This window comes from Pyxicephalus adspersus, chromosome 4 (genome assembly GCF_032062135.1).
Source record: "Pyxicephalus adspersus chromosome 4, UCB_Pads_2.0, whole genome shotgun sequence".
Taxonomy (NCBI): Eukaryota; Metazoa; Chordata; class Amphibia; order Anura; family Pyxicephalidae; genus Pyxicephalus; species Pyxicephalus adspersus.
Window position 1 is genome coordinate 53,221,464 of NC_092861.1, and position 14,981 is coordinate 53,236,444.

Below are 14,981 nucleotides of genomic sequence, written 5' to 3' on the forward strand. Positions count from 1 at the left end.
AACATGGAGTGCATAGTATTTGCACTATCACGCGCTGGCATACTCATGTTTCAGCAGGTATAAACATGGGTACGTTGTGGGGCATAAAGAAGCTTATTCAAGCCAATCTTTAAAAAAGAGGAAAGCTTTTTTATACAGTGCCCCAAACAGAGAAGCAGAGAGTGGAAGACAATGTATTCTTGTTTGGATCTTCAGCCTTGTTTCTTCCACCTAGATATCAGATATCTACATTGAAAATATTTCTTCAATCTGGTCATATTGATTGCATTGACTGAGATATTTTACCTTACTGAGGTACAGCTCTATCCACATCATTTTGAAGGTTCCTTTCATTTGTGAAACATTTTTAGTGGATTGACATGGCTTCACAGTTTGAAGTCAGTTTTTGCAAGGTTTTGTTGCCTTTCCATCCCTTTAGTCTGAGTTAAATTTTCCAGTGATCACATTATGGGAATAATTTATTAAAGCTCTCAAAGGCTGGAGAGGATACACTTTCATCAGTGAAGCTGGGTGATCCAGCAAACCTAGAATGGATTACTTCAAAGTAATTTGCTATTTGTTAGCAAATTTTTTAAATCCTGGGTGAGATCCATTCCAGGTTTGCTGGATCACCCAGATTCACTGATGAAAGTTTATCCACTCCAGCCTTTAATAAATAAGGCCCTATGTCTGAGTTTGGCTGGTTTCCAAAAAATATTTTGGGCTGTTGGAAGATTTCCTTCAGAGATTCATTCTCTTTTATGATATGTTGCTCATCCATTTATATTAATTCTCTTACTAGATTGTATGTGGTTACTAAATGTACAATAAAATTTGTTTTATTCTGTTTGTACTGTAAATAATATTAGCAGGTGTGTCAGTCTTTAAAGGGTATCTCCACTTTAATTTAAAAATAAAACAGATCATAGAAAATAATATAGATTATTCAGTTTAAATTTAAGTCATATGTCATTTTAGAATTTACTGTTACTCTTCTTTTTAAATCTGCAGCCACTGTAATTTTTACAAACCTGTGAAAAATGAAAAAGAAATCTAATATAGTTTGGTACAATATTGGTGTATAGCATATCATTCCATGCTTGTGTGATTGGCATACTGTTTTTCTTAGAGGTGGCACTAAGATGCGTGTCACCTGTTAGGCATTCCCTGTGGTTAGAAAAAAACTGTCAGGGTAGCATTATCTGACAGAATACCCTGCAATAAGAATTTTAGTTTTGTTGAGAAAATCCCTAAAGAGATGCCCGCAGCAATAAAAAAATAGGCGTTGGGCCTGCATGACAGGGTACAAAGCATAAACCCAGGGGGGTAAGGGAGAAAGGAAATGGATAGGGAGTGGTTGAGAGGGGGATTAGTTAGAGGTTAAAGGAGGAGTGTAGGATGGAAAATGTTAAAAAGGGGTTGGATCGGAAGTGGGAGGTTGTTTCCCTCTCACTCATACATAAAAAAGGGACAGGGGCGTGGTGTGGATTGGTTTAGGTGGTTGGGGATTTGGAAGTTTAGGGTCTTGTTTTGGTAAAAATGGTAAAATTTTGGTATGGGGGATTCTCGTTGGTGGAGTCCCCTGTTACATTAAGTTGCAGTTATTGGCCCCTGAGGCGGTGCTGGGCGGTTAGGGGCCAGTTTGGTGATACTCAAGGAAAGGAAATCCTGTTGTGGTATGACCCTTGCTTTCCTAGACCTGCAGCATGGTTGTTTGGGTTTAAAACAGGGAAGTTGGTAAGGTTTTACTGTTGTTGTTACTGTTTTTTAAGGTTACTGTTGTTTTAATGTTAAAGGGGAGAAAACTGTTAATGTATTCATGTTATTTTATGTATAATGGTTTATAAGAAGTTTGAAATGAAGCATTATTTATATATTTTAAAATGGTATGTATTTAATATGTTGTTTTAAAGTAGGCACGTAGGTGGGATGGGTTCGTATATGTAAAAGCTGGGATGGGTGAAAGGTCTGAGATAGTCCGGTCATGATTGTTTACTGCTAAGAGGATGCAGACACCGTTAGAGCATTCAAAATGCACTAGCTAAGTTTAATAAATCCCAATTCAGGTTATAATAAAGTTCCATTAAAAATGATTTAGCAAAGGACACAGTAAAACGAACAGATATATCTCAGAAGAGAGAAAGGTAGGAATCTACTATAAGGTTTTCTAAAATCCTTACATTGTACATTGATCACTAAGATCAACAAAAGTGGACTTACATTATAAACTCAATGCAACATTTTATTCTTTATTATCAAGATCTGTATTATTTAAATTTGCTAAAATGTGTGCAGAGACTAAACTAAAATTACTAGATGCTTTGCTGCCTACTTTTCTGTTTTTTTTTTTTGGTAAAATGCCAGAAAGGGTGCTGACCTGTTTCCTTATTAAATCCTTGTAAAAGAGTAATGTTTTGTTACTTTTTTAAATGATGCAGTTGCACATGTTTTTCAATAAGATTGCCAGATTTTCTCAGTAATGACTATTGTTATTGTTATGTCTTTCTTTATTTTTTTTGCAATTTATAAGTACTTTTATTTTTGGGAACTCAACTTTTTGCAATATATTTATAAATAGTTTGCATAATAAAAGTTCTTTCTTATTTCTTCTGATTGAATTAAGATGGGCAGTAGTAATTAAATTGTTAATTTCGTGTAAATGATTATGTCCTTTAGTGCTTTCATTTTGCTGCAATATCTGTTATTGTGATTGCTATCAGGGACAAAACCAAAAGAGTATTGCTATGTTTACTAATCGGGCCAGTAGGAGGTGAGTATTATGAATGGTAACTAATCTAAACTTTATTTTTTAGTTACACAGCGTTAGTTACAGGGGGTGCAGCCTTGTTTTTGGTAAGGCCATCAATAGTTTAAAAACAAACAATGGACAGTGATGAAAATACTTCATTATTTTTTGTGAAATGATCACTTACTGTGCTGTCTCTGGGGCAGTGTAATGAAAAACACAATTAGTGACTATGTATTACTGCACTTTTTTATACTATAGAACAGTAAAAACTTTCTACATTTACCTTCTCATATTTTCCAAACTTATTAGACATTTTTGGCCTGATTTATTAAAGCTCCTCAAGGCTGGAGAGGATACACTTTTATTAGTGAACCTTGGTGATCCAGCAAACCTGGAATGGATCTGGTTCAGGACTGAAAACATTAGCTAACAAACAGCAAATTACTTTTATGAAATCTACACCAGGATTATTGGATCACCCAGCTTCACTGATAAAAGTGTATCCTTTCCAGCCTTGGAGAGCTTTAATAAATTGGTCCCTTTATTTAAAGTTCCCGTAATACATACAAAATATATGGGTACACATGTAACACTATGTTTACACAGGTGGTTATATAAAGTGCATGTACTGAACCACCTAAAAATCCTGAATATCATGTAAATAAATAGGAGACATTTAAACCACCTTTTTTTGCATATGTTTAAAGTTATGGTAGCAGTTTTTCAGAAGCTCCATGTTGTTTCTTAAGCCGCATACACACTTGCAATTATAGTTGTTGGAAAAGATCTTTCACAATCCTTTCCAAACACTAATATTGCATGATGCATGAACGAGTGCTGGACATACAGCACCGTTCTGCTCTATGCAGAGGGGAGAGCTACGGAGCGGCACCCTGTTGCATGCTCTCCCCCTTTACTTGTACTATGATCGTTCGTTGTCCCTTGATCCGCCAGGATGGTCGTTCAGATGATGAACGACGCGCGCTGTACACCCTTTAGATTCTCGTCTGATATCATCACTGGGCCAATTATCGGGCGAGAACCATTGGAAGTGTGTACATAGCTTTAGGGCATTATTTACTCAACAGCTTTCATATACTTGAATGGGGATGCTTTCCACCTGAAAGCAACAGAGCAAGCAGTTGCAAAGCAGTTTAAAGTGTTTTGAAGGACAGGATCGATTAATTTGATTGTTGGGTTATCAACTGCCTGTCAGAACTTGGGTTAGGACATTCTATGAAAACTAAAAAACTAATATATACTGAAAAAGTGTTAAAAATTGCAACAAACACCAAGATCCAAAATCATGTTTATTATTTGTTTTCCAAAGCATATTCTCTGTTATTTCAGTTTTGTCAAAAGGACAAGCTTTTAGCTTCTGGCAGTAAGTCTCACCATGATGAGCTAGGACATGTTGTCAGAGGTGATGGTTCATGTGGGAAATCAGCTGTCTCAGGTACATCCTTCCCTGGTTTAGGCAGTCGAAAGATGGTTGGAACTGGTGGACTTGGTGTTTCTTCATCAAGATAGAAAACTTGAACTGAGCCCTTGACTCTCTTAAAAGGTTGCTTATCAGTTGTTTCTTCTGATGAAGATCCATGTTCAGCGTTGGTATGGTTGTGATGGTCATGATGATGGTGAGCTGGATCATGTGGATGTGAATGGTTTTGGTGGTCATGGTGGTGGTGATGATGATGGTGGTGACCAGGATGATGGTGGTGGTGGTGGTGGCGACCAGGATGGCAGTGATGTCTTAGACCTTTATGTTGTCCACAATGTTTGCCTTTACCAAGTTCGCATTTTACAGGCAAAACCTGTTTTTCTCCTGCTGCTGCCTCATCTGCTCCTGTTTTGCCTGCCCCTGCTTCAACATTATCTTTAGATTTCTCTACTTTGGCACCTTCCTTTCCGTGGTCACAAGAGCCATGTTTATGGTGATGAGAGTGATGATGATCATCATCCTTGAATGAAAAGAAAAAAAATGTACCTTCTGATTGACTGAACTAAATGTGAAATGTACAAAAACAATTTGGATCAAATACTCTTCTTACTAACTGCAGAGTGCTAAAGTTTTATTTTCTTCATTTTACAAATGTAAATACCTTTTACACATTCCGAAAGTTAAAAGGATTTTTTGTATTTTTAATGCCTTTTTTAGGAGATATACACAAGAGATGAGCTTGATGTACATTTTCCTATCAAGACATTATTTTCTTGTACATGTGGATAAACCACTTGTTTGCATTGTAGTGCTACATAATAGTTTATTGCTCTTCTGAGTCAGCAAGCTAACTGAAAACACACTTACAATATGGCTCCCGCTACAAAGAGAAAAAAGCTTGAAAAATGTCATACTTACAATAACTTAGGGTAAATTGTGCAATGGTAACTAGTAACTCCATTAATTAATTGAAATTCAACTAACCACGCAAGAGTGCAGCTTTTCTCAGTTGCACCTTGCTGAATTAATGACAAGATATTCGTCCTGGCAGATGGAGATCTTGTCATTGTAAAGTGAGCAGCAGTGCTGGATGATAGGAGAGCTTTTGAAGTTGGAATGATCTGTCCTAATTTAAACCTTTGTACAATGTATCCCTGTGCTTATTTTTCAGGATGAGGGGGCAGAAATCTGGGGGCCTCTTTATTAGAGAGGATTTCCAGATTCTAAAAAGGCTTCCCTCTTGCAGACCCTCACAACCCAGGGGTTTCATTGTGGGATTGAAGCCCTCTCCCCCACTGATTTGCCCTTTCCACTGTTGGGGAAAGGCAGGGGTCTGTTTTTCAAAAGGGAAGGAGTATATATGCTTTTTGCCTTTCCTTTTTTGGCAAACCGGATTCCAGAGGACCTTTTATGAATAGAAGAGAGGGCACACATGCTTGCTGCCCTATTTACTATCCAGGAAGGTGCCAGACATAGGCTTTAGGCAATAAAAACTTAAAAATGTCAATAAATGTTTAAATGCTTGGGTGATTTTGTGGTCTAAAAGAGGAAAAATGCCTCTACAGCAAATCTGGTTTGAATCTGGTTTAAGAACATTCAAAAGGTAAATTTGGAGGGCAAAGCAAAAAAAAAACAAGAAAAATTATAAATAGATTACTCAGTTTCCCATCTATTCCCTAAAATAAAAATGAGAAAAAGAGTAGATTTGGTCTTTGAATTTTATGTTCTCAGCTAGGTAATAGACTGTAGTCTAATGCAATCAAGAAACTGAAGATTTCCTTTCACTAGGACTCTCTTCCACTGCAAGTATGCAAAACTAGATTATATTGTATACTTTGTATTTGTACTTTGATTGTTTTAGGCTAGTTATGTGTTGCACTGGGTCCTCTTTCACTTAGCCTCTTCTCAACTTTTCTTAATGAAGAAATCGGTACTGATAGGTTGACTTCAGTGCCAATCTACATCATTTCAATGGGAGTGAAGGGCACCAGCTAAGACCATTCAGGGGCAGGGCCATGGCCATCCTGCACATGCATGATCTCTTTGATCAGGAAGACTCATGACATGATGTGGCAGAAAGGTATTCATACAGGTTAGAGCTCCAGATGGAAGATGAATATTGCAGTCCAAGCTCATTTTTAATTTTAAACCCTTACTAGGGGGACTTTTTTTTATTTATTTATTTATTTTTAAGTTAAGCTTTACATGACAACTGCAGTAATATGTTCAGAACTAGGGATGAATACATTTTAAATTTACCTTTTTAGATAATGTTCTAAAAAAGATGTGCTCATACATGTTTCAAATAGTTAGAAATGTAAGTATTTTCTTTATCACTGGAGCTTTATCAATCATATGTGATTCATTGAACTAAATGCTTATGTCCTAATCTTCTATATTTTCAAACTATGTGTGCTTATGTATTCATTTATACTTGTGTTCACATTATTTTGGATATATTAACAATATAAAACAAATTGTTATTATATATTATAATTATATATTATATATTATAGTATTATGAATAAAATTATTTATACTTACCACTGGGTCATAGATTTCACAGGAGACAGTATAGTCTTCTGTTTTTTCAGGTGTAGTAAATGAACTGCCAAGGCAGAAGCCAACATGCTGCAAGACAAACTCTGTTAATTCTTCTGTTGAGAACAGCACAGAATCAATTATTATACTATAAAATGAATCATTGTGAATCTATACTATATATTTTGTATATTGTGTCAGTCATTAAACAAAAACATCAAGGAACCCACTTACATGGACCTGTTACAGTTAGAAGCTTTGTCCCAGCTGGTGTCCAAAGTAGGTTGGTCCTATCTTGGATAGGTTGGACCTTATTCTAAGACGCTTACAGAACACATAGGGCCTGGTTTATTGAAGCTCTTTAAGACAGTGGGATAGATTAACATGGGTAAACCTGGATGATGCAGCAAAACTGAAATGAATGTCTTAAAATCATTTGCTATTAGTTGGCAACTGTTTTTAATCCTGGACCAATTCAGTTCCAGGTTTGCTTGATCATGCAGATTCTCCCATGATAGTTTATCCTTTTCAGTCTTGGAAAACTTTGATAAATCAGAACTATTGAGTTTTTTCATTGTGAGCAAAGATTTTGTCATAGTAAATGGAATTATTTACTTGCTAAAATATATGAATATTTTTGTGCCTTGTTTGTCTTTGGCAGCCTCTGAAACCCAAAGTGATTTGTGTGATAGTGCACAATGACACATTCATAAAGCGAAACCGTTGTGTACGTTTTGTCCTAAGGATCTACCCTATTACTTTCTTTTTAAGCCACCTTGTTTTATTATATCTAAATTTTAAGCAATCTTGTTTTTAACTTACTATCAGATTTTTTTAAATATTATGAAGAAGTAAATGTGGCATTCAGTAGAAATGTTCACCTGCTCAGATCCACTATTTCACGATTACTGCTTTAAAAATGTGCTCCTGTGAGTCACACAGTCACAAACAAACAATTGTATTGAGAAAATATTACTCACAGCTTCGTGATCCTTAAGAGAATTGCAGTTGTCAAGGTTAAAAGCTTTTCCCTTTTCAGCTTTCTGTGTTTTCACACAATCAGTTTCTTTCGTGGTAAAATGAAAGAAGTAATTTGTACCAAACACCCACTGTAAAAAAAAACAAAACCAGTCTATTAATCCTCTGGAGTGCTGCTGCCTCATCCAAATAGGGGGCAGCTTTCCTGATTGGTGTGAACATTTGGCATAGCAGCGTGTGGCTGGGCATTCAAGCAACTTGTCTCTATTCTACTGGTGAGCCTTTGCTGGTGTGCCCTAGTGACACAGTATATCTCCAATCGCCTTATGTGACTGCATAAACATCTTGTGACTCCATATATTTTAAACGGTACTGTGTACTTTCTATGACCCTGTGTATTCCCAGAGACAAAGTGTACCCTAAGTAATCCTAAGTATCTCTAGTGACCCTGTGTGTCCTCTTTGAGCTTCGGTTTCTTTGATCCTCCTGTGATGAGCAGTTAACAAACTGCTTGATGATTGTCCTGACCTATAACATTTCAACAACTACAAGATTGTCTGACATACAGGTACAGTTCTTTTGGCTCACTGCTCTGATATGTCGGTGGGCCACAATTTATGAGTTGTTTGCATTTCATACTGAGGGGAACCAATGGCTCCTTAATTTTGAATCATGGCCACGCCATAAGTGTCTTTACACATGCAAACCTTCAGCCCAGTCTACTCATCTAGGATCATACCATGTATGTAACAAATACATTACTATGCCCTTATTCCAAAGCTCAGTAATTTTCACTTACCTGTGAGCTCACTCTTTCTATGTTATCCACTTTAAAATGATTGGTCTGGTTGCTGTCTTGATTGAACTTTTCCACCAAGTGTTTAGCCTTTTCTGTAATTGTTGGTGTTATAGTCCTTATGGCTACTGGACAGTCCGGGCAACGTAAGGCAATGTCACTAGAAGGAACTGATATAATGGTATATCATATCAATCAATGGTATATTATATCAACCTGTACAACCAGTAAAGAAATCCTCCACCTTTTTTTTTTTTTTAAGTTCATACTTTTGCATGGTTTTATAAAGGTACTTGCATAAAGTATATTGGGGGCAGACATCCATCAACCAAGAAATTGCACTTAACACATCCATCAACCAAAAATTATTTAACTCCTTAATATCTCAAGAACATAAAAATGCTTCACTTTGGGGAGATCCTATGTTATGGGTACTTTTAGTGTACCCATAATGGATAGAGAAGATAGATTACATAGAGAGGACATTACATCCCATTTATTTATTATTATTATGATTATTATTGATCTAGTATTAGTTGCAGCTCAGTAGTTGAAAGGGACAATCAGAGATTTCAGTTTTATATACTTTAAGGTTTATATATAAAGTTTGTTGGGTTATGTGGAACCGATAAAGTCTTAGGACATATTTGTGCATTGGTCACAAGAGATGATACTTTATGCCACTCACTTCACTCATTTTTTGTCCCTGGAAACTCTTATGACAAAAGAGTACAAGCCAGACAGTTACTAGGTAGCCACTGGAAGATTTTCTGAGCCAAAAATAAAGGGGATAACCAGAAGAAACCCACACAAACATTGGAGAACTGATATAGCATAGTGTTTGTGAGTGTTGGGTTTAAGATCTAGACCCAAATTTTCAAGATATTGACATCAAAGTGTTGACTTAGGCGTTATTCAGTGGAGATTAAAACAAATCTATTCTATTTAACATTTGAATACATGATTGATTAGGAATAGTGGAGGGGGTGTTTTCTTTCTCATAACATTTGTAATCAAAGTGTTATCAAATAGGGTTATCATAGTTTATCAAGTGTATCTCCAGGCAAAACTGTTTATACTGGTAACCATTGTCACTAAAACAGAGGATAAGGGCCAATCTATATTGTTTTAGTTGTCTCTAAACAAGAGATAAGGAGAACTCATGGGTTCCAGGAACAGGGCCTTAGGCTACATATACACGTGCAACAACAGTCGTTGGAAAGGATCTTTCACGATACTTTCCAATGACAAATGGCTGAATGATGCATGAACGAGTGCTGTACATACAACACCGTTCTGCTCTATGGAGAGGGCAGGGGTGAATGACAGAGAGGCACCCCGCTGTGCTCTCTCCCCCTCACTTTTTATTAAGATGGTTCCTTCTTTAGTCATCCAAGGACGGTGGTTCAGACGACAGAAAACGAGCACTGTACACACGCCAGATTCTCATCCGATATCAGCCCTGAGCCGAATATTGGATGAGAACCATTGCACATGTGTAATAGTAATAATTATTAGTGTAAAATACTAAATAAATAGTAATATTTTAATAATGTCCTTTGTCTGCATTTACTCTTACCTGTACCCAATGTGCAGTTGAAAGTCAGTAATTTCAATATTCTCCATGGCCTGGCTATGTATATAATAGCCTTGCATACGCCACCTACCTACAATATAAGAAATAATTGCTTATCATTTATCAAATGACAAGAGCTATGAGTTGATAACATTTTTCATCATTTAAAGGAACCCACCCTTAACAATAAAATAAGAATAAAGGAGCGACTATTATTGACCTGCACAGGTCACTTCCTATGTAAAACACATCTGAAAAAGAAGATATATGTTCAGCTTTGTGTCTGTCATTTGTGAAATGCCACCACTGCTCACTGTCGTCTGCAAGTAATTAACTGGTCAGTTGGGTCAAAAACCTGTTTTTGCTTCTGCTTGTGGTTCCCTCCAGCGACTCATATGCCCATTATTGGTGGAAGCAAGTTATTTACACAACCAGAATTGTGCAAATACTCAAAGAGGTCTGCAAGTAGTGACTTCCAACTTTCCAAAAAAGAGACTGCCAGAGATGTAAGTATATGCAGTTTTCTTTTTGTTGGTATGTATACACAAACAGCTTCCTTTCTACAACTTGTTTATATATTTTCATGTCTAGGTGACAGGATCACTTTCTAACACTTACTTCTCCTGGTCACACTCTGCTTTTCATCTCCCTGTTCCTATCTAAAAGTGTTCAAACACTATTGGGAGAGGCAGATACCTAATTCCCTACTGTGTACCTTTGTCCCGTATGCTGATTCCCACATTATTACAGAACCATGGGGGGAAGGGGGGACTTTTGGAAGGCACAGACATCTGATTGGCCTGAAATACCAGGAAACCCACAGCAGCATGGTAGCAAGACAGGTAACTTAAATTTTTTTTGTCAGGGTCCCTTTAAACTGAATACCAGGAAAAAAAAAAGCTGAATTCACAACTGAACTACCTATACATAGGATTTCCTGCCTATCAAAAGACTACTGTTCAATGTTAATATCTATATAACTCAGCCACAAACCACAGCAAGGTGGCACCGCATACAATTTGGTAAATGGTGGTGTCATCTTCCTACCCCCAACCTATATCCACTAAAAACTAAAATTACAATATTGAATTGGCTAGATAAATACACTTTGATCTGTATTTTGGTCCATAGTTTGTAATAGTTTTAAAGCCAGATGTAATAACACGAGTCTTTTCATAATATTACCTCTTCATGAAATGGTACTTCTTCATCACAGTTTTTCCATTTTTTCTTACTCAAAACAGAGCACTTTGTCTCCTTGACATCAAAATCTACATAATAAAGGGAGGCCCCAGCCACTTTCTCTACCTGAATTTAGGCAAAAGGAAAATAAAATGAATAACAACCAAAACAATACCAATGGTGCAATAAATTTTTATCATAATGCTATATTTGAAGACTCACACCCGTGCAATAATACAGACAACTCTTAACCACACTTTTACAGCAGGACATTGCAGGATATTTTAAGGATAACTCCCTGTGTGCTGACCTGAAAGTACAAACCATGGTATCTTCAACCTGTAAACTGCTAAAACCACCACCTCAACCATGTAATCAAGAATAAAAAAAAGAAGACTGAAGAATGTTTGAAATCTAGCCTTGGTGCCATCGATGACTACCTCCATGGACAGTGGGTAAGTATAGCCACATAAGTATAGAAGTGTGGTATTTGCAGTATTACCAAGGAAAAATGGTGGCGATGGAAGATTAAAAGCATCAAGGATACCTTTTTCATTCTTTGTTTTATCTTAATGTTGCTGATGTCCAGCTATCTTTTTACAGCCTTTCCCTGTCCACATACAATATGGTGATAATAGGCTAAATGAGTTTTTGCAAAGGGTATTTTTCCTGTGGAATATGCCTCTGTAGTAGACATCGGCACAGATCGTTGAGGGAGCTTGTGTGATGGTCATTTACAGACAGAAACTTGTGTCACATCTGTCCAGCTGCTTCTATTCGTTCCCAGTCAGATGAATCAACTTTCCATTGCCCATCCATTGGTGTGGTACCTCCAACTGGCTTGTACATCAATACAAGATGTACGAACTGGTGATAGGAACCTCAGTGATTAATAGGCAAAGTAGCCAAGCCAGCCAATTGGGAAATATTTGCAGTAGTAGCAGTTAGGAGAAAATGGCTGACAGAAAAAAAAAGTTGTTCTCTACACATGGCCATTGTGATGGCAAGCGTCTCTTAAAAATAGCAATAGTAACATAAAAAAATGCAAACAAACAATTTCACTATATCACTATACTTAGTCTGAAGAAGAAGCGATTCTTGGGCCTACAATTTCTAAACTTAGTGAGCTGATGACCAATAGAGGTCTTCACAGTCCTTAGGAAAAGAACAAACATGCATGGCAGAGTAGTTTTGGGGAAAATTGTTGGAAACAATTGTTTAAAGTTCACATAGCTACATATACTTAGAGAAGAAGTATCTGAAAGCATAAAACATCTACTACCCATATGTCTTTAGCAGTGTGGGCCTTGTTATACTAATTTAATCTTTACATCAAATAAATGATGTAGTTAAACAGACACAATAAATCAGAACTTCCTCACCATGGTGTTTTTATACAACAAATAGGTCACTTACCCGCTGTTCAAAAATGGAATTAGTGCGGACAGGCCTTATGATGAATCCTTCCTCACGGTCTTCATTGATCAAGTCGGCTGCTAGTTCAATTTGGTGTTTTGTTTCATTGCAGTTTAAAGGGGTTAAGACGGGAAGCTTTGGAGGACTTGTGGCAGAACACAATGAAAATAACAAACACAGTGCTAAAGCACAGACACTCTCCATTGTGAGGGGCCGCTACAGAATATACCTGAACTGATCAACTATTTTATTTCACAGGATGCTGTTATATAGCCTTTAATTGTGGACTCCTGCTTTTTCCCTTGACCTTATCAATGAAGAACTACAAATAAGTGGTTAATGATTATAGGCTTGTCTGAATTGCCAAATACTGACCTTGTAAAGATCAGGTTGATGTCCTGATGTCTGTTTAATTATCTATAACAAACCTACTTGATTAAATATGTTTCCACAATTTACCTTAAGCAATGGTTAACAAGGGAATAAAGCAATATAACACTTTTTATTGTGTCAGCATTGTCAGATCATTTTAAAAAATGCCTAAAGCTAAAATTCTGCAGGATAAATTTTGAAATTGGAGGGATACATTATTGAAGTGATCATTCTGAAAGAAACAATGTCCATGATCATCTTCTCATATAGAAAATGTAACTGTGTCTTTCATGAACCATTTTCTAAGTAGAAACAAACAATTCTTAGGCACCAAGTTTTAAACAAAATTAGCCAAAATTACTACCCTGCCTAAACTCCTATAGGTAATCTGTAGGCATCTGGCCTTTCTTGCTGAGGCTCATAATACATAGCCTGACAATGTCCAAGTGACAAATTAATGTATCAGTATATATGAATATACATGATAGTATGCAAAATAATAAAGTAGTAAATGTAAGTATCTAGTATTTTGTTGTTGGTATTCAGGTGCATGACACTATCATTACTAGGGTGGACGCTGTAGTGTCCTAGAAAGCAGGATGCAATATGTATTGAACGCTATGGTCTGTATTGGGATGCATGGTAATGTGTATTTATTTGTTAGGTGCTGTGTGTGTTAAAGAAAGGATTATTGTAATGTGGTGCATGATGATGTGTACATAAGGGGATAGGAGGCTTTATATATTGTGGTGAACAATTTGGTGTGTGTTAGGGTGCACATTGCTTCTGATTCCCACTGCTCCTCTTCTGCTGCATCTCTTTGCAGTTCTCTTCATTAGCTTCCATTTCACCTTAGTTTAAAATTCAAGCTCCTATGCTTTGCCTTCAAATCCCTCCACAGTTTTTGTCCCACTTACCTTTCTGACCTGGTAAAAAAATACTCCCCCAGCTGCTCCCTCCGCTCCTATGATGACCTACAACTGACTTCCTCACTCATAACCTCATCACATGCACGGCTCCAAGACTTTTCTACAGCTGCTCCAACTCTTTGGAATGGTCGTCCTCATCCTATTCGGCTTGCTTCTGCTCATTTAAAAGAGCTTTAAAACCTATTTTTTCAAACTTTCCTACCCGTCTTCTTTTGTCTTTTGAAACCATCACAACCACCACTACATATCTCCCCTCCTATTGTGTGTAAATTCCCCCACCTCCTAGATTGTAAGCTCTTCTGAGCATGGTCCTCTCCTCCTGTGTCACTGTCTGTATTCCTCTGTCATTTGCAACCCCTATTTAATGTACAGCGCTGCGTAATATGTTGGCGCTTCATAAATCCTGTTTATTAATAATAATAATAATAATACGAATAGTAATATTATTATTACATACACAAATTAAGAAAACACTGAAATTACTTATCAGATCTCTATGCCCAATATGTACAGGTTGAAAATGTTTTTTGTAATTTATTGAGAACAAAATGAAATAATAATGGTCAATAAAATTAAATATCATTACCCACGGGGGGCTGGATTTAAAATCACACTACAAAATCCCAATGGCAATGAGTACAGGAAATGTCAGGGCATTTAAATTGATAGCTCATTGTTTCTTCCTCGAGAGATTTAACTTTGGAGTGGACCAATTGCGGTGCTGCCATCACATATGAATTGTAAATGAAGCACCTGCCAAACTACTGGACATCACAAAATCACACACTATTAAAGTACAAGTTGAAATCACAAAAAGTGAAAATCATCCAAATGTGGCTCAGTAATCTGTATGGCCCTCAGAAGCAGCCCTGAAAATCTCATCATGCTTCTGATTAGATGGTGGGTAGTTCTTTGGGGGCTCCCCTCACTGACCTGCATCAAGGTCTGGGACACTTTAACCATGAGATCACAAATCCACTATGTACAGAACTTTACAAAAGGAGTGTTAAGCAACAGAATAT

At 36.9% G+C, this 14,981-nt stretch overlaps 1 protein-coding gene across 1 annotated transcript; it reads right to left on the reverse strand.

Annotated features, from left to right (window-relative positions):
- Positions 1-4,025: 4,025 nt before the first annotated feature.
- LOC140328515 (fetuin-B-like) lies at positions 4,026-12,912 on the reverse strand. Its single transcript, XM_072408176.1, has 7 exons — positions 12,659-12,912; positions 11,246-11,368; positions 10,064-10,151; positions 8,488-8,654; positions 7,691-7,819; positions 6,714-6,800; positions 4,026-4,689 (listed from the first exon to the last, which is right to left on the reverse strand). The coding sequence occupies exons 1-7, from the start codon at positions 12,860-12,862 to the stop codon at positions 4,120-4,122; spliced, it is 1,368 nt and encodes a 455-aa protein (XP_072264277.1). The 5' UTR covers positions 12,863-12,912; the 3' UTR covers positions 4,026-4,119.
- Positions 12,913-14,981: the final 2,069 nt, after the last annotated feature.